Source organism: Trachurus japonicus, chromosome 22 (assembly GCF_045865225.1).
Source record: "Trachurus japonicus isolate A0001 chromosome 22, Traja_1.0".
Classification (NCBI taxonomy): domain Eukaryota; kingdom Metazoa; phylum Chordata; class Actinopteri; order Carangiformes; family Carangidae; genus Trachurus; species Trachurus japonicus.
Window position 1 is genome coordinate 12066376 of NC_140928.1, and position 23920 is coordinate 12090295.

Below are 23920 nucleotides of genomic sequence, written 5' to 3' on the forward strand. Positions count from 1 at the left end.
CAAAGCTGCCTGGCGGAGGAGGAGGTGCAGCACCTGTCTTGAGGGTCAGGAGCATTGCTGGGGTGAGGATGAGAGGCGATTCCGGATCCGATGACACGGGAATGAGCGGTCTGGCATTCATGATTGCAGCTACCTCGGCCATGAGCGTCGTCAGAACCTCATGCGTCAGGTGAGACTTCCTTTGCTCAAGCAGCATACAGTCCAAAATGCGGCGGGCGATGCCGATCATTCGTTCCCACGCGCCGCCCATATGGGACGCGTGCGGCGGGTTAAATACCCAGGTGCACCTCTGTGTATCCAGGTACTTTTCCACACTGTTGAAGCCTGGATTGGTCTTGTCCATCTCCAGCTCACGGGAGGCACCGATGAAGTTAGTTCCGCAGTCAGAGCGGATCTGCTTCGCGGGGCCCCTGACTGCAAAGAATCTCCTCAAGGCGTTGATGAAGCTGCTGGAACTCATTGCCTCAATTACCTCGATGTGAACTGCCCTTGAAGACATGCATGAGAACATCACAGCCCATCGTTTGGAGTTGGAGACTCCTCCTCTTGTGCGGCGTGAGACGATGTCCCATGGTCCAAAGACGTCGACACCTACATAGGTGAAAGGAGGTGCTACTTGTAGCCGTTCTGCTGGTAGGGCTGCCATCTGCTGATGTTCGGTCTTTCCCCTCAGCTTTCTACAGGTGATACATCTGTGAAGCAGACTGCTGATGCAGCGTTTAGCTCCCACCAGCCAGAACCCTGCTGCTCGAATGGCACCTTCGGTCAGATGTCTCCCTTGGTGTTTCACTGCTTCGTGATAGTGTGACACAAGTAGGTTCGCGAGATGATGCCGACCAGGAATAATGATGGGGTGAGTCTCGCTCGTGGTCAGACCTGATTGTCCAATCCGGCCTCCTACTCTGAGAAGTTGGTCTTGGTCCATGGTGGGGTGCAACTTCCACAGACTGCTAGAGGATGGAATGTTGGACCCTGAGTTGATGCACTTAAGTTCCTCTGTATAGCACTCATTCTGGACACTCTTCACAATGCACACTTTGGCTCTCAGTAGCTCTTCTTCTGTAGGGCGACAGATGTGCCACCCCCGACATCCGTTCTGGGTGGAGTGGGCGAAGGAACGAGCTACATGGATGAGGTGCGCTATGGCTGTGAGGAGAATGCTGAACTTGGAGAAACGCTCGAAGCGTTGTGGAGGTACCACGTCTCTGGTAACCTGAGTGAGACTTGTCACCACCTGAGGACGCACTTCCGAGTCGGTGTCGGGATCGATAAGGTCGTAGGTCTCTTGAAGCTCAGATGACTGCAAAATCACGTCACGGAGAAAGGCTGGTCCTTTGAGCCACGTTGTGCTGCCAAGCAGAGCTGGTGTCACAGTTCTTGACCCGATGTCAGCTGGGTTGAGGTGCGTTGGAACGTACTTCCACTGACCGGAACAAGGGGATTGATGGATTCGCTGGATCCTGTTGTGTACGTAGACATAGAATCTCCTTGACTGGTTATGGATGTACCCCAATACTACCTTACTATCTGTGTAGTAGGTGATGTTGTCAAATATTGTGTCCATCTCTGTGACTACCATCTCGGCGATCTCAACGGCGAGTACTGCCGCACAGAGCTCGAGTCTCGGGATAGTCAAGCCAGGCTGAGGGGCCAACTTTGCCTTCCCGAAGACAAAGCCAATCTCAGTCTGCCCTTGGTGGCTTGTCACCTTGATGTAAGCCACAGCTGCTATTGCTTTGACTGATGCATCTGCGAAGACACAGAGTTCTCTTCTCAGAGCGCCTGAGGTGGAGAAAGACGTGTAAGGACGAGGTATCTGGAGACCCTCTAGATCTTGGAGTGACTGTTTCCATCGAGTCCACTCGATCTCCATGTCTTTGGGAAGAGGTGAGTCCCAGTCCTCTGCTTGCGTGGTAAGTTCCCTGAGTATCAGTCTTCCATGAACCGTGACGGGTGCGAGGAACCCTAGCGGATCGTAGAGGCTATTCACGGTTGAGAGTACCCCTCTGCGGGTGAACGGCTTGTGGTCGTCTTCAATCTGAAACATGAAGTTGTCTGTACACATGTCCCAGGACAATCCAAGGCTACGTTGGATGGGCAAATCATCGACGAAGAGATCTAGGCTGTTGACGTCCTTGGATCGATCTTCGGATGGGAATGCTTTGATGACTGCAGGTCGATTTGAAGCAATTTTGTGTAGCCTGAGGTTAGAAGCCGCAAGCATCTTCTGTGCTCGCCCAAGAACGCTGATGGCTTCTTCCTCTGTGCTGAAGGACTTTAAAGCGTCATCGACGTAGAACTCACGGTCGACGAATCTTCTTGCGTCGTTGCCATAGTCAGCCTCTGCTTCCTTAGCTGCCCGTCGCAAACCATACACTGCAACGGCAGGCGAGGGACTGTTCCCGAAAAGGTGGACCCGCATCCTGTAGTCCACGATGTCAGAGGTTGGGTCGTTGTTCCTATACCACAGGAAGCGGAGGAAGTCACGATGGTCCTCCTTCACGACAAAGCAGTGGAACATGTGTTCGATGTCAGCGGTGATCGCCACCTGCTCCTTCCTGAACCTCATAAGGACACCTAGCAGGCTGTTATTAAGGTCAGGGCCGGTGAGCAAAACATCGTTGAGCGATACTCCCTCACATGACGCGCTGCTGTCGAAGACCACACGGATCTTATCCGGCTTCCTGGGATGATACACCCCGAACAGGGGCAGGTACCAGCACTCTTGTCCAGGCTGCACCGGCGGGGCAACTTCTGCGTGCGCCTTCTTGAGCATCTTCTCCATAAACTCTAGGAAGTCAGCTTTCATCTGTGGACGTTTTTCCAATGAGCGCTGGAGTGTGACAAGACGGTCGAACGCCTGTTTTCTGTTATTGGGCAGTCGCTGTCTCGGCGACCGAAAGGGTAATGGTGCGACCCAGCTTTTGGAGCTGTCCTGATAGCACCCAGCTTCCATTATCCTCAGAAACTCCAGATCTTCCATGGATGGAGCGAGTCTGTGGTCGTCTGGAGTACGAGCGAAGACAGTCTGCCCCAAGCAGTCTCCAATGAGCGTCATTGAGCCGCAGGTGGAAGTTGGTGCTAGATGATGTTGATGTTTAGGTGCTTGACCAAATACCTCTTTCACTGTGATGTGGTTGTTGCATGGCTGAAGATGACTCACACGACCATTCTCCAGGATGGACGTTTTGTAGCTTCTCACCTCGAGTGGTTTATGAGCGCCTCCAAGGCACACGTCACCGACGACGACCCATCCTAGGTCAAGCCTTTGAGCAAACGGTGCATCTCCTGGGCCGCTTATCTGCTCTCGGACCTTGTGGACCCGTAGAATGTCTCTGCCCAGTAAGAGGAGTATTTTGGCGTCCGGATCCAGGGGCGGAATCTTGTCGGCGATGTGTTTCAGATGGGCATGATGGTAAGCTGCGTCTGGCGTAGGGATCTCGGCGCGGACGTTAGGGATTTGGTTGCACTCGAGGAGTGTAGGCAGAGGCATGCTTACTCCCTTATCCACTGGCTCCACGGTGTAACCGATAGCTCTCCTCCCCGCCGTCTCTGTACGCCCGGCACAGGTCTTGAGTGTATATGAGTAGGAGCTTCCGGAGATCTTGAAGACCTCAAAGAACTCTGACCGTGCCAGGGAGCGATTGCTCTGCTCGTCCAATATGGCGTACATTCTCTTGGACTCCTCTCTGCATCCGTTCGGGAACACGCTGACGAGGCAGATCTTAGCGCATGCTCTGGCGCTCAATCCTTCACCGCATACCTGTGTGCACGTCGACTTGACCTCCTGGCTGTCCGCTTTGTCCTCCTCCCCGCCATCCTCTGAAGTGGAAGGGGACGACTTAGATTTCCAGGTAGGTGGATAGGGGTGAAGTGCCGTCACATGAGCGGTGCTCTCACACTCTGTACATTTTATCTCAGCGGTGCAGTTCTTTGCAAGATGCTCTGTGGAGGAGCAACAGCGGAAGCAGATGTAATGCTCTTTCAAAAGCTGTTTACGATCATTTATGCTCTTCTCACGGAAACCTCTGCACTTCCTCAAAGGGTGAGGCTTTTTGTGTAGAGGGCAGTGTTTGTTTGGATCGATTCGTTCTGTAGTTTCTCTAGACTCAGCTTTAGTAGCACCTGAGACCTGCGTCTTGTGAACATACACAGATGTCTTCACGGGTCTCTCCCACTTGCCCTTTCTCTCTGCAGGAGCTTGTGTGAAGAGGTTGAAGCTTGGGTCTGAGCGTGCTCTTGCCTCCGAGGAGATGAAGTTTACCAACACGGAGAAAGGTGGGAAACTAACAGAATGTTCTTGTTTGTATCTTGTCCCGAAGTAAAGCCACTTTTCTTGTATGTTGTATGGGAGTTTCTCGATGATAGGCCTAATTCCTCTGGAGGTATCCAAGTACGACAAGCCTGCGAGGTAGCCGTCTTCCTTGGCGGCTTGTAGCTCTGACAAGAGATCGGCTAGATCCCTGAGTCTCTGTGGATCCTTTGTTGTAACCTTTGGAAAGTTTTCTAGTTTGTTGAACAGAGCTTGTTCGACGGCCTCTGGTGAGCCGTATATTTCGTCGAGGCGCCCCCATGCCATGTACAGTCCAGTAGCTGGATTCCTGATGTTGACTGTTTTTATTCGTCTAACTTGCTCTGCCGACTCTCTCCCCAGATACTTGGTGAGGAGGTCGAGTTCTTCTGCGGCGGACATGTCTAGATTGGCGATAGCATTTAGAAACGATGATTTCCAGGCCCAATAGTTCATTGGCTGGTCATCATATGTGGTGAGGCCTGATGTCACCAGGCGGTTGCGAGCAAGGTATTTGATGAGGTCTCCACTCGATGCAGAATGATCATGGCTGGCTCCATAAGATGTCCTGTGAACAGGCTGGTGCGCAGGAGAGGAGGGTTCCTGCTTGAAGTTCTGTTGCGGACGTCTTCCACGAAGCTGAAGATCTGGAGAGGAGTTAAGGGGCTGATTGAAGCTTTGTTGTGGCGGTGCCCCACTGGTCTGAGAGGCCTGAAGAACCGGGTGTGGCTTAACGTCGGCCGAAACAGCATCTTGCGTTTGACTTGCATTGAGTGGGTGGGGTGTTGAAGGGATAACATTGATTGGTTGAGGAGGTGGAGGATGAAGCGTTAACGAAGCATTGTCGTTCCCTCTTCCAACGGATAAACCCCTGCTGCATAGGCTGGCTTGGGCCGACACGTAGGCGGCAACGCGCTCGTCTTTGACAGATTGGAGAACCAGGCTGTTAGCCTCACTGCGTACTTCAAAACCCATATCTTGCAAACCGGCCATGAGAGTATTAGCTTCTGCTATGGCAGCATCCTTTTCTTTTTCATCATTTAACGCATCAAGGTTGGCTTGAATACGTGCTTGCTCTACTTTAAGTTCAATTTCTCTTTGTGAATGTGCCGCTCTAGCTTGCGCTGCTTCGGCTTTTGCCTTAGCTTTGGCGATGGCCATGCTAATCTTTGTGCTGGACGATGTACCAGATGAGCGACTGCTCCTTGAGCGTACTGCCTCAGACTGGTTATCTTCATTTTCTTTTTTACTGTTGCTACGTTGTGACATTGTGACTCACTGCGTTTTCAATATCAGGAGAAGAAAGCTAATGTGAAGCTGTCTCGAAGCTGTAGTGTTAGCCGCTTATCTCTTGTTATTGAGTTGCTCCGTAGAATGGCAATCCTTGTGTCCCTCGTTAGCTGTATTGCCGTTTTTTCACTGTCATGGACTATGTTCCACTCAGTTAAACAGTCCCAAGAACTCCAGGAGACAGCTTTGTTACTTCCATGAAGTTTACTTGAGATATTTGTGAAACTGCAACAGAATACAGTAGAATACTTATTAAACAAACCTGATACAGAATATCAGTGTAGCTAGCACACTTGGCTAACATAACAGCACAACATGTGACAAATACAATAGAGCTAACAAAGCTAACTGGGCCTTGCTTATGCTAATCAACATCTTAGCTGACACAATCAACAACAAAATTCAAAATGAGTAACGTCTCAATGTTACATACTGAAGAATACTTACAAACGTTGCTTTAGCCAAGAACAGAGAGAAAGAAAGGCGGAGAAGGCGGAGCTGTCAACTGAGAGGTCACATCCGAAGCTGATCACTGCAAATGGCAGCCTCTACTTTTCCAGAATGCACCAGCTCTGGGTTGCCATGGTTACAGATATAAACAAATGGAACTAGGCTGCTGACTAACTAACAAAATACTTTCAAGCAACATGACAAAATGTAACGTGTAAATGTGTTTATAACCTTTACATGATGATATAAGGTCTGGATTTTTTGTTGTTATTTTGTCTCTCTCTGTTCACATAAACTTACCATAAAAACTATAGACCATCCATTTCGTTTTGGGGGAAGCAAACTTACAAAATCAGCAGGGGATGACATTTTTACCCACTGTTTATGTGTCAGTATCAGTACTGGCTCCAACACTCAGGTAAATATGTAATGGTGCCTGGATTAACATGTCAGAACCGTGACTTAGCGTCGTGACTTTGCAAAAGGTGAGGACAACGAGGTGGACGGGGTCATAGTGAAGATGATGAGCTGTTTAATGCAGGACGAGGGATGACTGGGACATTTCATCACTGCTGAGTGAGTGGGAAAGGTTAGAGCCCTGATGAGCAGCAGCTACCAACAAAGTCTCCACAGGACTTCTGTACTTTAACAAAATGTAACAGAGAAGAGAAGTAAACAACAAGCTGCAGCATACAGTATAGCAGTTCAAGCTGGGATGAAACTGTCGTGTTCTCGAGTTGTATTATAGTAACATATGGCTCACAGGTTTCCATTTGTAGTCCACACACATTTTATTTGCAGACAGTTGGCGATGACAGAAATGATGGTACCATTTTTTTTTTCTTAGCCCTGAGAGATCTGTGTCTGCACGCAGCAGCTCCGTGCAGTAAAAACGGTGTTACTGGAGTGAAATAGATTTGTTTAAGAACAGGATGGCGGAGCGCCTACAGCCTGCCCCCTCTGCCACTCTCAACAGACTTTCAGCACATCTGTTACACTGACACACACACACACACAAACATGCACACATACAGACAGACACAGGGGGAAGGCTGGCATTGAGGCTGAGGGGACATAATCTACCCTGTATTGTAAAGGCCGTTGTTTCTATACTTAGACAAGTAGATAGAACAGGGGTGAATGAATGACCTTTATGCTGGAATACAATCACAATCATCTCCCGCACCAGTGCGTGTTTGGACTGTATACATGGGGGGAAAAAAAGAAAGAAAAAAAGAGAGAGACAGGGATCACTGTAGCGTCGTGTGTGTGCCTGACCTGAATACACACTGAGCTGCTTTCACCTGTCAGGTTCTGCCACATCAGATCTGTTACACTCTCTCTTCTTCACAATCTTGTTCTCTCCTCCTCCTGCTTCCTCTTCCTCTTCCTCTTCTTCGTCTCCATCTATTTCCCCTCTCACAGCCCAGGCTCTCCACCCTGTCTTGTCCCTGACTCTCCAGTTGCCATGGCGATGGATGACATAAATGAAATGGGGGGTCTGGGGAGAACAAGGAGAGCCACAAAGCTCTGTATTGTCATCATTTGGATTTTCATCATGGTTGCAACACACTGGCTTTGTTGGCATAGTTTAATTATCCAGTAGGCCGCACTACCAGCCTGACTGGAAATCAAAGTGTTGTGGTTATATTTACCTCAGAATGAACAGATAGGAAGAGGAAGAGGAAGAGGAAATGTTGTGATGAATTTTTTTTTCCATTTGCACTTGTGCAAGTAACACCAACATAATGAACATAATACACAATGCAATCCTACATAACATCACTCACTTTGTTCAGCACAGCTGTAAAAAGTTCTCTTCTGAAATTCTTGGTGGGAAAAACGAATTATTATATTTAAATTAGGGGTGGGCGATATGGGAAAAATATCATATCACGATTTTTAAAAAATAAAGTCACGATTTCGATTTTATCACGACCTTAAATCAAAAAAAGAAAAACAGACAGTTTAGGCCAAAGAACCTTTCTGAACAGATTTTAATCTAAATAGTTGCAGTTTTGCCAACATTTGCAAACAACGTAAACATAGTAAAAGATAAACAACACTAAAGTAAAGTGCACTCTTGCAACATAAAAGGTAGCTTTCAATAAACATGAAAGTAAAATATTAATGAAGACATTACTGTTTGTTTTATTCAACACAGTCATTTTAACAGGATTTTAAGTGAATCAAAACACTAAATAGCTGATTGAAAAGGGTAAAATAAAAATGCAAACTAAAGTAACTGTGGTTATCTCTTTTAGCAAACTTTGTACCCCAGACGATCCTACGATCTCTGCACTTTGGCAGATCGTCTACACGCTCTAATCCTTCACGATCTAATATCGTCATATCGCCCACCCCTAATTTAAATACATTAACTACATCATAAAGTGATGACCAGTGACTGACTGTGTGTCTTGTTGTGTCCCAGGTGTTGTACTTGCAGCAGGCCGAGGTTACCAGGGAGCGGGTGTACGCGATGCACCAGACCAGCATCGATGGGGTGGAGGACATGTCAGCGCTGGCCGAGCTGCACGAGGCTGCTATCATGCACAACCTGTACCAGCGCTATCAGAAGGATAGCATTTATGTAAGTGAACGGATGTCAAGCCACGTGGTGTCTGTATGTGTGTGTGGGAATATCTTATTGTACGCCCCCACCCCCCCACCCACCCTTTCCTTTTCCCGTAATCTTTACATGAGTGGAGCTTTTAGTGAGGAGCACAAATCATCTAATCAAACCCATCTACCACTCTGAGGACTGAGGCTAACATAGATGGTCTGTTACGGTTGAGCCGACAGTGCCTTCATGCTAACCAATTGTCAGACCTGACAGGTTAATTGAGGTTAATGTACAGAGAGTGTATGCATTAAATGCACACCATAATGCGTGGTGATACTACTACCTTCTACTACAGTCATGGCGCGTCTCATTGTTAGTCATCCCTAAAATCTTCATTTCCTTAAGACTAATAACGAATCTTTACACAGAATTAACAGGGGTTTCATTTAAATTAGTGTATTTAAATGATGGCCCTTTCTTTAAATTATGTGATCTATACAGACAATGGATGTCAGTTCTGTAGATTAAGTATAATATAAGAACATTACAAACTGGAATTATCTTGTAGTTGGCATGAAATTGCGAGGAACGACTGGAGAAATGTGAGCGCCCAGTCAGCAACTGCGACAGTAGTTTCAGTACAGTCTCTCTAAAGGGCTTCCACTGCACTCTGCATCATACAGTAGGTGACAATTGGAAAAGAGCCATCTACAACACAGAGGCTGTTGAGTTGGTCCTGGGTCTAGAGAGTCGATGACTCCTCAACCACAATAATCTACCTTTAAAGGTGTAAAGTTCATACTGAGATCAATAGTTAAAATGAGAATAAATACATAAACCTGGTGCAGTGTGATCACCGTTGTTGAAATGTATGATATGGTATGGTACTGTATGGTGATGTTATGTTGAAAGTCAGACATTCGGGAAGTCTGGAAACCTGAGGATTACCAGACAACAGACCAATAACATCCGCCCTGGGTGTGACCTAATCTAGATGATGAAATATTGTCCATACACGGATTTTCCTTAAGCTGATCATAAGCATTTACCCAGTGTGGGTCATCTTTCTGTGCTGCTATGTATTCATGTATTCATGTGTGTGTGTGTGTGTGTGTGTGTCCTTTAGCACAGATTTAGATGTGTGTAGTATAGAAAATGCACAGACAGTGTAATATGACACAATGGAGGGGATGCATGCTGACCTCCGATGTTTTTCTTTTGTTTCTAGAGCAGGAGGATAGAAAACAAGGCGACTGTTACAAATTGTTGGAAATGTAAATCTGTCCTCCCTCCTCCATCATCTTAACCATCTGACCTTAGCTTTCTAATATAAAATCTCCATCTCCACCCTGCTGTTTCCCCTCATCCTCCACTCCAGATTAATATCAAAAAACACAAGACTGCTTTAATATTTGCCGTTTATGCACTGTATGTGTTCCTGAGTAGTGGTTTGCACATGTGTGTCACTGATTTGTGACTTGGTTGCGTACATGCACCGTGTGTATTTGAGACAAAGAGTAATGAAAACAAATAAAAAAGACACTTAAAAGAAATGAAAAGGGGAAAGTAAGCAAAAGGAAAATATACTAAAGGTTTGAAAATAATACAAAGATAAAATCTGAAATGTGACATGTTGGTCCTTTTCAGACTAATATCGGCAGCATCTTGGCAGCCGTCAACCCCTACAAGCAGATCTCAGGTATGTACGACCCAGAGAGGGTGGACCTTTACTCCAAGCACCATCTGGGGGAGCTGCCGCCGCACATCTTTGCTGTGGCCAACGAATGCTACCGCTGCATCTGGAAACGCCACGACAGCCAGTGTGTTCTCATCAGGTGAGGTCACACACACACACACACACACACACACATGGCCTTATGCCTGTTCACTGAAAGGAAAGTCCTTCAATACCATGGCCATGATGCATAAGAGTATGGTTTATGTGGGATCAAGGTACAGTACACTCCTTTGACTAGATTTTGGCCATATCAAGTTTAGACTAGAGTGATGTGGTGAAGTTGCCTTTTCACCCCTACTGTCTTAAACCATCACTTAGCTTATAATTACATAATAGATAACTGAACGCCTTGGTGATGCATTATGTAGATGGAGATTCTGTTTCCAGAAGCAGATAAACACCATTGACATGTTTGTTCTTGCAGACAAGCTCCTCTAATATATATTTATATGTATAGGTCTGTCTGTCTGTGTGTGTTTGGTTTGTACCTAGGTTCTACACTGCAGGGCTAACCTGTCCGATGTTTATGAATTGTTATGTTTGTTGTGGCATTGTAATGTCTTGAAAACATGAAAATTAAAAACTGTAATCGTAAAAAAAAAAGAAGAAAAAGAAAAAAAAGAAAAGTCCTTTGGCTCTCGGGTGATTGCAGCCTGTCCCAGAATGCACTGGGCTAGAGGGTGCTTCCATTTTTGGAAATCCCAGCTATTCTTATTGTCCTACTTACCCCGAGTTACACATGCATTTTTCATGTCTTTGCACGCAGTCTGAATGTATATTTAAAATGGTGGTTCAACATTATGGGACATACTGTATGCTTAAACACTTTCTTGCTGAGATTCGATGAATGTAACTCTGTGTATTCAGTGTGAAGCTACAGCCAGGAGACTGTTAGCTTATCACAGCATAAAGACTGTAAACAGGGGAGACAGTTAGCATGTCTTTGTCTGACCGTAACAAGCTGTTATTTGACTAGAAGGAGTGACTTCAGTTTTACACTTGTATAGAAACGAGTTCATAATGTGTTCATTCGTTCGGCTTCACTGGCGCAGGTATTTTGTTCCCATCTGGATGAAATCATGGTTGTGTCTCTGTTAGTAGTGAATATTAATGAGCACTCAAAAACAAGCCCATTAGATGAAGTTGTTGAACATCTCCTGGTCTGCTCTGTTAACTGGTTTGATCTGGTTTGGAGGGTCAGACATCTCATCGTGCTTTCAATTACACTCAGGCTATGTCTCTCTCTTGGTGTCGTGATTGAGAGAGACGGGGAACTAATGTAATATCACTGAAGGTATCAGAGCTCAATATCAATTAGACAAACCAGACCAATTTGAGATATGGGAATGTCAGAAAAGGTCACAGTGTTTTTAATTAAAATGGGTTGTGTATGTGTCTGTGTCTGTGTGTGTGTGTGTGTGTGTGTGTGTGTGTGTGTGTGTGTGTGTGTGTGTGTGCGTGTGCGTGCGTGCATGGTCCAGTGGTGAATCGGGTGCAGGGAAGACGGAGAGCACTAAACTGTTGCTGCAGTTCCTGTCTGTGATGAGCCAGAAATCAGCCGGGACCGCTCCATCAGAGAAGAGCACACGTGTGGAGGAGGCCATCGTCCAGAGCAGGTACAGTACATCCTGAGGAAGAGAAGTGAGGAGGACACACACTAAACCTTCCCTCTGCTATTGATTTAGGAGAAAACCAGATCAAATCTTATCTATCTGCATCACTTCATTAAGTCTGAAGTCGTTTGAAACAAATCTTGGTCAGGATTCAAGTGTCTGAAGGTCGGACATTTAAAACCATGCTAGATCTGGAAGTCTAGTCTTTAGGCTGTCACAGTGAGCTTTGATTACTGCCAAAGTACCCATGAGCAAGCCCAGATACTGTGGGAGAACTAAGTATGCAGCGTTCCTACTGGGCCATTCGGGATGTGTCTTATTGTTTTCATATCAATCAAAGCATTTTTCCTCTATAAGTAAAAGTCAGTAAAACTGTGTTACATTTGGAGAAACACAGTTGAAACACGGTTGATGTGCTACTGTATATTCTGAATTCACAGATAAATATAGATGCAGTGAATCTTACCTGAAGGTCTTTGTTTTCCTCGCAGTCCGATCATGGAAGCGTTTGGTAACGCAAAGACTGTTTACAACAACAACTCAAGTCGATTTGGGAAGTTCATCCAGCTTCACTTCTCTGAGGGCGGCAACATCCAGGGAGGCTGCATCATCGACTGTATCCTCATCTTTACACTAAAAAAGTGGATTTGAATCATTTGCATCAGTATATTCTTATTTGTACATGGTGCATGATGTGCAGATACACAGGTTTGATTGTTATTTCCTTGACTCTGTTTTTCAGATTTGCTGGAAAAGGTAAACATGTCTGGGGCTGCAGCCTGTTTGTGTCAAATTCAAAATGTATTTGCTGACTTGTCTGTTTTGTATCATGAATCATAACGAAATGTTAATTGAGGCTTTGCTGTTTTGATTTTGCTGTAGAACCGTGTGGTGCGACAAAACCCAGGAGAGCGAAACTACCACATCTTCTACGCTCTGCTGGCGGGAGCTAGCAAAGAGCATAAAAGTAAGAAAAGCTTTGTTCACGTCTTCAAATATTGACATTTGTCCTCTAGAAACTTATCACATTTCCCCACAGAAACCTGTGTATCTTTGATTTAACACGGTTACATGAGCTTTACACGATTTAGAAATGAAAATGGCTTATTGGAGACTGCAGGAAATGCATTTGAACTCTGGTCGACACAGATAATTTTCTAATCAACCAAAGTATGGTTGTATAATTTCACTATGTCTACGCATAAAAAGGTCAGTTAATTATCTAAATGCGCATCCCTCCCACTGTCACACTGACATTATAAATCTCCTCTCTCAGGCCTCTATTTCCTCGAGGATCCTGCTGAATCTTTCCACTACCTCAGCCAATCAGGATGTCTGAAGGACAAGAGCCTGAATGACAAAGAACTGTATAACAGCGTCATGGTCAGTTTATCCACATTACTGTTTTTAACTGTGTCCAGTGTTTTTTTTTATTTACTGTAGTCATGCATGGTTGAAAATGTGCTTTAGATTTTGTCTTTAGATTTATGGACATAGTGCAGCATCAGAGGGACAAAGAGTAACTGTAATGTTAAATGCAACTGTTAAGAGTCATGTCCTTGTGTCTTCTTTAGATTTCGTACAGAAAAAACGTGGGAATATTGTTTGTTTTACAGTAAATCATGAATTATGTTTGTAAAGCTGAAATTTGAGTCAGGATTTCTCAAACATATATGACTGCAATGATATACAATATAGTATATTGTTTTAATCCTCTCTGTAACTGAGCCAACAATTGAGTGTGAGAAAGTACGAGCACACAAGCACCTCGTCATCTAGTGGTGATGAATGTTTTTTCTTGCTCTTCTCCGTGTGCAGGAGGCGCTGAAAGTATTAGAGTTTACAGAGGAGGAGATCAGAGACATGTTTAAGCTGCTGTCAGGAGTCTTACAGCTGGGAAACATTGAGTTCATGACTGCAGGAGGAGCACAGATCACCACAAAACAAGGTCGGTGAAAAGTAGCTTGTGTAAAGTGAGCAGGAAAATTAAGTGATGATGAGTGACAACAGTGTATAATGCATCTTTGTCGGTGTCTGCAGTGGTCACTAATGCCAGTGAACTGCTGGGCCTGGACGCCTTCCAGCTGTCTGAAGTCCTGACTCAGCGATCCATAATACTCAGAGGAGAGGAAATCTGCTCCCCGCTCACTATAGAGCAGGTAAATGTACACATGTGTGCACACATTTATCCACCCGGTGTAGATCGATCACTGCCTCTTTCCGTCACACACACCCATCGGGGCCTCGTTCTCATTCTTGCAGGCTGTGGATTCCCGGGACTCGGTTGCCATGGCGTTATATTCCCAGTGTTTCTCCTGGATCATCCTCAAGATCAATCAGAAAGTCAAGGGAAAGGAAAACTTCAAATCCATCGGGATCCTCGACATCTTCGGCTTCGAGAACTTTGAGGTCAGATCTCTTCAAACATTCATCGTAAACTGATGCACATCTTTCATGTGACTTACGTGTGGACCGGATCCAGAGCTGTAAATAAGACGTTTTCCATCTTTCCATCCAGGTGAACCGCTTTGAGCAGTTTAATATCAACTACGCCAATGAGAAACTTCAGGAGTACTTCAACAAGCACATCTTCTCTCTGGAGCAGCTGGAGTACAACAGGTGCACTTACTCATACAGTATATCTATAGAAACCTTGATATTAATTCTATTATTATATATTATTAACAAGTAAAATCATTGCAAATTCAATCACCACATGAATGTAATGTAGATTCAGCAAGGTCATTTTCATAACGTTCTTGTCTGTGGATGAAAATTTGTCAATTAAGGTAATTTTAGTTATTTAGTTAATCTTCATTTCATGAGGAAGACTCATTGAAAATGCAGAGCTATTATACAAGAGACACTTGTTTCAGTTTAAATTATGCTCAAATCTCAGCCAGTCTGCCGAGTTTGAGCGTATAATTGTACATTTTGTTCATTTTGGATGACAGTATCTAATTAGCGCAGGAGTTCAGTCGGAGTAGAACATGATTCTCTCAGTTAACTGTGCAACCACACTGCGTTTCTAGGAGACGTTCAGGTTGTGTGTTTGTTTGAGGATCTTTTTCAGCAGCGTCGGCCTCATGTGCCAAGCATGGCTGTCGACTCTTTGCTTTTGCTTAACCGATGTTTTGTTGAATATGCACAGATTGTACAGTCAAATGCATTTAACAGCAATCCTGCACACTGGTTTCCTATGCGTGATTGTTTGGGTTTGCTCTCCTCAGGGAGGGTGTTCAGTGGGATGCAATTGACTGGATGGACAACGCAGAGTGTCTTGATCTCATAGAGAAGGTAATGAAATTATTATTACACAACCTGTGACATTATAAACAGCATGTAGAGATGAAATATTCAGAGTTAGCTGTAGCTGTATCCTCTGGGCATGTGGCCAGAAGAGTTGAAACATTGGCCCACTTTAACGCAAAGATGTTGCAGTGCCAAAATTCAGTCTTTTCTGGATCAGAGCTGGGTTGAAGTGGGTTAAAATAAAAGCTGCTTCCCTGTCAGTTAAGAGCTGTGTTGGATGCATGCCTCAGTTGCTGTCTGGAAAACGATCTAATGATATCAGACTGATGTTTTGGAAAGTGGTGCTGATTTGATAAAACAGATGCAATAACATGATGCTTTTTTTTTTTTTTTTTACCTCCTTTCTCTCTTAGAAACTGGGCTTGTTGGCGCTGGTGAACGAAGAGAGTAGATTCCCCAAAGGAACTGACTTCACTCTGCTGGAGAAGTTGCACAGCAGACACTCTGTGAGTTATTTACTCATTTGTTCATGAACTTCATGCATAATTCACAAAATCTTTGAGCTGCTCCGAGGCTTCTAAACATCACATTATATTTGAGTTTCGAGTTCCCCTTTCTTGTTTGCTGCAGACAAACCCTTACTATGTGAAGCCCAGACTTGCTGATCATCAGTTTGGTATCAAACATTATGCCGGGGAGGTGAGTTATCCACATAACTTACTGTTCATGTTGCAATGTGAAGTCAGGGATGTTTATAATGAACCTGTGTTTCCATCAGGTCTTGTATGACGTTAGAGGAATCCTAGAGAAGAACAGAGACACATTCAGAGACGACATCCTAAACATGCTCAAGGACAGCAGGTGAGACATTCACATGCACTAAATGAATAGTAAATTGGGACTGTGATAAGCCAGACACTCTATTAAGCAATCGGTTCATTCCCTTTGAATGTAAATTACATACTAAGTTTATGTAGTTGATCATCTTTTGGAGCAAATTTATTCTACACTTTTCAGTCAGTGGTTTCAAACTGTCCAGGCCACATCCAGAATGTTAACTTTTCATGCATTTAAAACACTCAGAAATGTGTTTCTAACACTGTAGGATGGGCTTTCAAAACATAAAGAGACACAAACAGGTCTGAGGACCATTTTTTCCCTTCAGAAACTTGAAATGTCACTTCCACTTCCTAACAACATTATGTCATTTATACAAACAAACCGTTGATAGAAATCAAGCTATGGTGGATTTCTGTTTTGATTTTTGAACACAGCTTGTCATCATCAGCTTTTCTCCTGACAGATCTCATCATCATATGCACATTTGTAACCCATTATGTTTCTGTGGCTCCACAGACTGGACTTCATCTATGACCTGTTTGAGAAGGTTGGCAGCAGGAACAACGAGGAGAAGATGGGAACAGCCAGACGCAAACCTACCGTGAGCTCCCAGTTCAGGGTGAGTGATTGACGCAGTTCATGTACTTTGGTACTTAAAGCAGAAGTAAGTGGTCCGGTCGTTTTCGCTAATGCTGCGTTCCAGGCAGGCTTTTGAAATCGTAAATTACAGCTTCAAGTCACAACTTACGACTTTGTAGCGTTTCAGGCAACCCACTCGTGTTTTTCCGACCTGTTTTACCGGTGAAAGTCACTATAACGGCCACTCGTAACTTCCGACCGGTGAACTCGTACCAGATCGAACTGGTACGACTTCACGGTCGGAAAAATACGAGTTTCCTTGAACGCACCATAACAGTCCTCGTCCCTACGTCGCCACATTCACGGCGTTCCTTGGCTGCACACACAGCCCTGCATGCCGTTCTCTCTCCTCATTGGATAAAAACTGTAGGATACGATAAATGTTTTCTCCTCGGCTCAGAGCAGAGCAGAGTGACTGACAGACCCGTGTTTCAGTCCAAACACTCTATGTAAGTGATTGCTGTTGGAAGATATAACTATTTAAGACTTATATTAACACAAATATATCACTTACTTCTGCTTTAACTTCATGCAGAAGGACTTGTGGAAACAAAGTGCAGCAAAGTGACATTAATTCCTCTTTCTCTGGCTCCTCAGGACTCCCTCCATGCTCTCATGGCCACCCTCAGCGTGTCCAACCCTTTCTTCATTCGCTGCATTAAACCCAACATGCAAAAGGTCAGTCTCTTGGTGTCTCACGGGACGGCTGCATATCATCTCACGGGGTGTCATTTTGATCTCAAAGCTTTCTTTTTTTTTTACTTGTAGAATCCAAATGTGTTTGACCCAGAGGTCGTCCTGAACCAGCTGAGGTATTCTGGGATGTTGGAGACGGTGAAGATCCGTCGTGCTGGGTTCCCTGTCCGCAGAACTTTCAAAGACTTTTTCTCTCGGTATATAAATCTGAATTAGTCTTTGTCTTTTTTTCTCTTTTTTGTGAGAGTGTCTTTGAATGAATTTCCTTTTGTGCAACTCCTTCTTGTTTTCCTTTCTTTTCTTGTGTCTCACTCTCTCCTTTCCTTTCTTCCTGCCAGATATAAGATCATTGTGAAAGAAAAGGTGGCAGCAACCGGAGATGATAAGAAGAGGAGTACGGACCTTCTCTTCAAATATGACAAGACCAAGAAGGAGTGGCAGTTAGGCAAGACCAAGGTAATATTTAGGAGCACCTGCACCAGTAACAGCTCATGATTTAGATTACTCAAAGTGATTCACACCATCCTGTTCACCCCTTTTTTCCTGTAGGTGTTTTTGAAAGAGTCTCTGGAGCATCGCTTAGAGAAAGACAGGGATGAAGTCCGACGGCAGGCTGCTATGATAATCCGAGCTCACCTTCTCACTTTCTCCGCCAAGTGAGAACTGAAACAGAAATTTTAGGCATTTTTAAACAACACTGCAGCTACGTGACAATGTATTTATTACATGTGTTCCTGTTTTTCGTCCACAGGAAACACTTCAAGCGGGTGCGTGCCAGCGTTGTTGCCCTCCAGAAACACTTGCGCAGGCACATCCAGCGCACTCGATTCGTGAAGCGACGCAAAGCGGCTCTGGTGCTGCAGAGGCACAGGCGAGGTCAGGTGGCGCGCACTCGCGTTCGAAAGCTCAGAGAGGAGAAGAAGAAGAAGGAGGACGAGCAGAGGAAGAAAGAGGAAGACGAGAAGAAAGCCCCGGGTGAAGGGGAGCAGACGGAAGCGGCTGAAGGAGCAGAGAGCAACGACAAATCGTCAGAGGCAAGTTTTTATGTACACAGTCCCACCAGGGGAGAATTGCAGCTTATTCTGCGTTCTTTGATTTTCCTACTAATGCAAATGTCATCTGCCCTCAAGGACCCGGAGACCCGGCAGATGGAGGAGATCCTGCAGTTGGAGCGAGAGATCGAGCGCTTGCAGAAGAAGAGAGAGGACGAGGTGTCGCAGCTGTGCGAGTCCTCGAAGCAGGAGCTGCAGCTGCGCCGGGACGCCGAGCTCAAACGGATGAAGAAGGAGGCGTCTCGCAAAGCCACGGAGCTCATCGATCTCTTGAACTTCGGAGGAGTGGATCCTTCTCTGGGAGCAGAGGGAGCTAAACCTGCTGCGGAGGCGAAAGCTCCGAAAAAGGAAAGCGCCTCCAGAGGTGCATCCAAAGATGAAGAGGTGGACGAGGGCTTCCATGCTGAGGAGGAGTGCATCCCTCTCCCTGACTTCCCTCCTCCGACTGAGACGGATGCTCCTCTGGATCAGGAAATCTTGGCTCAGCTCCCTCCTCCCCCTCCGGCCTTTGCAGAGGGGACGGTGCCTCCTGCTCCTGCACCTCCTCCTCCGCCTCCTCTGCCCACAGACGGTGCACCCGGCGCTGGAGTTCCTCCCCTTCCTCCTCCTCTGCCTCCGCCCGGAGAAGGCTCCGCCGTTCCTCCGCCTCCACCCCCTATCCCACCGCCTCCGCCTCCCCCAGGAGAGGGGGAGAGGAAAGAGGAGGCCAAGGTGGAGCCGGAGAGGAAGGTGAGCATGGTGGAGAGCCTGGTGGACGGAGAGGAGCCGATCTACAGCATGCCAGCCGACACGGAGTCGGATTACGACCAGGAGGATGAGGAAGGCTCCGTCAACGCGGGCGACGACAGCTCGGTATCCGGGAGCAACCGCGGGAGCGCGGCCGTGGCGGACGAGGAGCACCCGAGGAAGTCGACCTGCACCAACGCCAGCATCGAGTCCTACAGAGGCAGCTCTGACTCTGTGAGGAGACACACTCACACGCATCCTCACACGCGTGCACGCAGATATGTATGAGCAGCTCTGCAGCGACATGATGTTCAGAGAACTGAACTGAAGGTCTAACACAATTTGTCATCTCTCATCATATACAGTAGTAGTAAATGAATGTTATTGTGTCTTATTGCAGTATGCAGACAGTGATGATGAGCACGATGGGATGATGGACACTGATGAAGAAGTGACAAACGGCAGAGTGACTTTGCTCAATGGAAACGGGCCGCCATATTTCCATGGCTACCTCTACATGAAGGGTGAATACACTGTGTATATTCTGTGTCTTATTTTGAAGTTAAACCAGGGCTGTTACACTCAATCATACAAGGGGCCAAAATATAAAACACTGAGTATGTCACAAGCCGACCAGTATTGACATTTATTGAACAGACTAAAACTGACATTGTTTTAATCAGATATATGAATTTGAACAGCCAGCAAACTGTAAATCTTCTCAGTAAGATAAATTAAGAATATTATGAATGAAAATAAAAATGACTTCAAGCCAAATAAGAATAGATCAGATATGAATGAGCTGGCGAAAACGGTATTGTGATTTCAGAAAAGGGTGTAAAATAGAAGGAAACACATATACTTAGCCTAGTTTTCTCTCCTAAGCCATTTCTTCCATGCCTGATAGGGCATTGTCAGTCTATTGCTTGGTCATAACCATACAGTAACTGTTGCAGTGTATTGTGGGATTGAGCACTATATCGGAGGGCCATTAATAAAAGAAATAGGACATTTTCTCGCGGGCCACATAAAATTGTATTGCGGGCCGGATCTGGCCCCCGGGCCTTTAGTTTGACATGTGTGAGTTAAAGCATTATTATTCCCTTCTAAATTTTTACCTTAAATGATCTCCTCAGCTGGGCTGATGATCCCCTGGAGGAGGCGCTGGTGTGTGCTGAAAGATGAAACCTTCATGTGGTTCCGGTCCAAACAGGAGTCTCTTAAGTCTGGCTGGCTCTACAAGAAAGGAGGAGGGCTCTCCACCCTCTCCCGGAGGTTGTTGTAGTTATTACTGAGTGAAGCCTGCATGCTAATGAGATGAAGCCTGAATGTCCCTGTTGGTCCAGCACACAGATGTTGAGAAAAGTTTCAGTTGTACCATGCAACAGTGGTAACATGCTGCATGAAAGGACCAGTTTAACCTGCAACTGCATGCAGCTTGATCACTTTTCAGTAACTTAAACAGTTGTTTTATTATATCTGAATGACCAAGTTAAAGCAGAAGTAAGTGATATATTTGTGTTAATATAAGTCTTAAATAGTTATATCTTCCGACAGCAATCACTTACATAGAGTGTTTGGACCGAAACACGGGTCTGTCAGTCACTCTGCTCTGCTCTGAGCCGAGGAGAAAACATTTCTCGTATCCTACAGTTTTTATCCAATGAGGAGAGAGAACGGCATGCAGGGCTGTGTGTGCAGCCAAGGAACGCCGTGAATGTGGTGACGTAGCGACGAGGACTGTTATGGTGCGTTCAAGGCAACTCGTAACTCGTGTTTTTCCGACCTGTGAAGTCGTACCAGTTCGATCTGGTACGAGTTCACCGGTCGGAAGTTACGAGTGGCCGTTATAGTGACTTTCACAGGTAAAACAGGTCGGAAAAACACGAGTGGGTTGCCTGGAACGCTACAAAGTCGTAAGTTGTGACTTGAAGCTGTAATTTACGGTTTCAAAAGCCGGCCTGGAACGCAGCATTAGCCAAAACGACCGGATCGCTTACTTCTGCTTTAATATGTCTTGAGTTGTTAAACATATCAGTGTTGTACTTGGAGTGTTTGTCTGTCTCAAAAGTTTTAAACCCTCTGCAGAACTGGAAAACTACAGTTTCCTGCTCAAGCTGATGTACTGTGACTTTACTGATGCTTTACTCACTGTTAGATGATAATGTATTTAAAAAGTAGATGTTTTTAAATATGATTGTAATTATTGTATAAGTTTTTAAATTGTACTAATATAGATTTAATGTATAGAGATTGTATTCTACAGTATTTTAGCTAATTCTTGTTGTATTGCAAAGAGAAACTGAGCCCAGTATTTGTCCCAATCATTAGAGTAAGTTAAAATAAACATCTGTAATGTCTAGAGTGGGTTATCTTGGCTGTTGTTTTCATTGTATCTCATTTTACCACAGAAACTGGAAGATGCGTTGGTTCGTGCTGAGGGACAACAAACTGATGTACTACGACAACGACAGTGAGGAGAAGCTGAAGGGAACCATCGACATCCGAGCTGCCAAGTAAGAGTCTGCAAGATCACACACACGTTGTCAAACACGCTACCACTTTGTTTTCGTGACATAGTTGTATTTATATCGTGTGTGTGTGTGTGTGTGTGTGCAGAGAAATCGTGGATAATCATGAAAAGGAGAACGCTCTGAACATCGTGACCGATGAGAGGACCTATCAGGTTTTTGCCGAGTCACCAGAGGATGCAAGGTGGGGTCCAGATGAAGTCTTTATGTAGAAAACTGCAACATGTTAGTGTTGATTATATATCTGAGTACACCGACGTATCATGATTAACAACAACACCTCTGTCTGTCTGTGCAGCGGGTGGTTTAACGTCCTCAGTAAGGTGCGTGTGTGCACTCCTGAGCAGCTGCTGGAGATGTCCCACGAACAGGCCAACCCAAAGAACGCAGTGGTCAGTCATGAAAAATATAATATCAAAACTTTTTTTGGTGTTAAACGCCTCACTGTACACACATATTGTGTGGAGGTAACAGAGGGATAACTCTGTTACCTCTACACAATATGTGTGTGCAGTGAGGCGTTGTAAGGGGAGTTTATTTTATTGCTTTTACTCCTGGGGGCACAATGAGTTTGATCTAAACCAAATATAATGAAAAGGTTATGAGGAAGTTCTCTTTGTTATTGCTAACATGTCTCCATTGAAGCAATAACACACTGTATTTCATTAATGTTTTAAATCATTCTTCACTCAACCTACAGGGAACTTTAGACGTTGGACTGATCGACTCTGTCTGTGCATCAGACAACCCTGACCGGTAAGTTGGACTTGATCAACCAAAGGAAGGGAAATGTTGGTTAACTTACGTAGCAGGTCTGGGACCATTTTGTTCTTTGCACAGCTTTTTCATATTCAAGCTGAATACTGAGGAGCATTGAAAAACTTAAACATTGTTTATTGAAATGAAAGTAAGAAAGAGATAGAGAGCCTCTGCTGCTGTTTTGATGGTCTCTAGGCATACATAGAAAATATCCATTGTAGAAAAGGAGTGTAATAGTTGTTGCCTCTTCTTGTTACCCTTTTATAATAGATTTGATGACATGACACAGAGCTGTTGCCTATTGCTGGCTTATTTTTGCTAAACTGGGAAACTCATCTTGTTTATACAGAACACATAAAATGCTTCAGTATTTGATGGTACATTTTCTATTTATAAAACGTGTCACTTGTCCTCTGTAGGCCCAACTCCTTCGTCATCATCACTGCCAACCGTGTGATCCACTGCAACAGTGACACACCAGAGGAGATGCATCACTGGATCAGTCTGCTGCAGAAACCCAAAGGAGACGCAAGGATCGACGGGCAGGAGTTCCTTGTCAGAGGTGAGAACTCATTTCGTCTTTTAGAAATGTACAGTTTTTGTGTAATTTTATAGATAACTTTTTAACTGTGGATCTATAATTATCTGCTTAAAATGTGTAATTTACTATAGCTGTATTGAATCTGGATTGTTGGTTGGTTTCACATCCTTCATTTACATTCTTCCAGGTTGGCTCCAAAAGGAGATGAAGACGAATGCTAAGAGCACTTCCCTGAAGCTGAAGAAGCGCTGGTTTGTTTTGACCCACAACTCCTTGGATTACTACAAGAGCTCAGAGCGAAACTCCTCCAAGATGGGAACTCTGGTCCTTAACTCCCTCTGCTCCATCATTCAGCCGGATGAACGAGTGCACCGGGAAACAGGTGAGGATGGGGGGGGACGTGGCGAAAAAGACGGAAAGGGCAGAGTTTAATCAGGGATTAGACTTAGAAGATGAGGGAGTACATGTGCAAGTGTCATTCAGCTAAATTACAGAGAATTTATCTCATGTAAAACCTCCTCTTTGTGGAGGGTTTTTTTTCTCAGTATGAGTAATGACTCCTGTTTTTTTTTCAGGTTACTGGAACATCATAGTATACGGGAGGAAGCACTCCTACCGCCTCTACACCAAGATGCTGAACGAGGCCATGAGGTGGACGGCTGCTATCCAGGGAGTCATAGACAGCAAGACCCCTATAGAGACTCCAACTCTGCAGCTCATCAGAGACATTAAGGTAAAACAGACAAACACAGTAGGAGAACATTTGAAAAACACCAACAGAAAATAAGTTTTAAGTTGATTTTAATCTGTCTCAGGAGAACAGTGTGAACCCAGACATAGTGGAGCAGATGTACAGGAGAAACCCCATCCTCAGATACACTCAGCATCCTCTGCACTCCCCTCTGCTGCCGCTCCCGTATGGAGAGGTCACCAGCC

General features: G+C 45.1%; 1 protein-coding gene across 2 annotated transcripts in view; it reads left to right on the top strand.

Moving 5' to 3' along the window:
- myo10l1 (myosin X, like 1) overlaps positions 1-23920 on the top strand; it is a 53938-nt gene that overhangs the window by 23783 nt on the left and 6235 nt on the right. Inside the window, exons 3-33 of one of the 2 annotated variants that reach the window (XM_085766933.1) lie at positions 8466-8624; positions 10245-10432; positions 11817-11951; positions 12440-12564; positions 12691-12704; positions 12831-12915; positions 13225-13331; positions 13767-13896; positions 13989-14107; positions 14211-14357; positions 14467-14567; positions 15179-15245; positions 15614-15706; positions 15831-15899; positions 15979-16061; positions 16557-16659; positions 17277-17357; positions 17448-17572; positions 17714-17831; positions 17925-18031; positions 18127-19387; positions 19554-19677; positions 20290-20428; positions 21565-21669; positions 21773-21868; positions 21983-22076; positions 22385-22440; positions 22863-23005; positions 23172-23366; positions 23560-23717; positions 23800-23920. In XM_085766933.1, the coding sequence (XP_085623059.1) occupies positions 8466-8624; positions 10245-10432; positions 11817-11951; positions 12440-12564; positions 12691-12704; positions 12831-12915; positions 13225-13331; positions 13767-13896; positions 13989-14107; positions 14211-14357; positions 14467-14567; positions 15179-15245; positions 15614-15706; positions 15831-15899; positions 15979-16061; positions 16557-16659; positions 17277-17357; positions 17448-17572; positions 17714-17831; positions 17925-18031; positions 18127-19387; positions 19554-19677; positions 20290-20428; positions 21565-21669; positions 21773-21868; positions 21983-22076; positions 22385-22440; positions 22863-23005; positions 23172-23366; positions 23560-23717; positions 23800-23920 (4648 nt within the window). Of the gene's footprint in view, positions 1-8465; positions 8625-10244; positions 10433-11816; positions 11952-12439; positions 12565-12690; positions 12705-12779; positions 12916-13224; positions 13332-13766; positions 13897-13988; positions 14108-14210; positions 14358-14466; positions 14568-15178; positions 15246-15613; positions 15707-15830; positions 15900-15978; positions 16062-16556; positions 16660-17276; positions 17358-17447; positions 17573-17713; positions 17832-17924; positions 18032-18126; positions 19436-19553; positions 19678-20289; positions 20429-21564; positions 21670-21772; positions 21869-21982; positions 22077-22384; positions 22441-22862; positions 23006-23171; positions 23367-23559; positions 23718-23799 lie in introns of those variants that run through there. The other variant, XM_085766932.1, reaches the window with a different exon arrangement.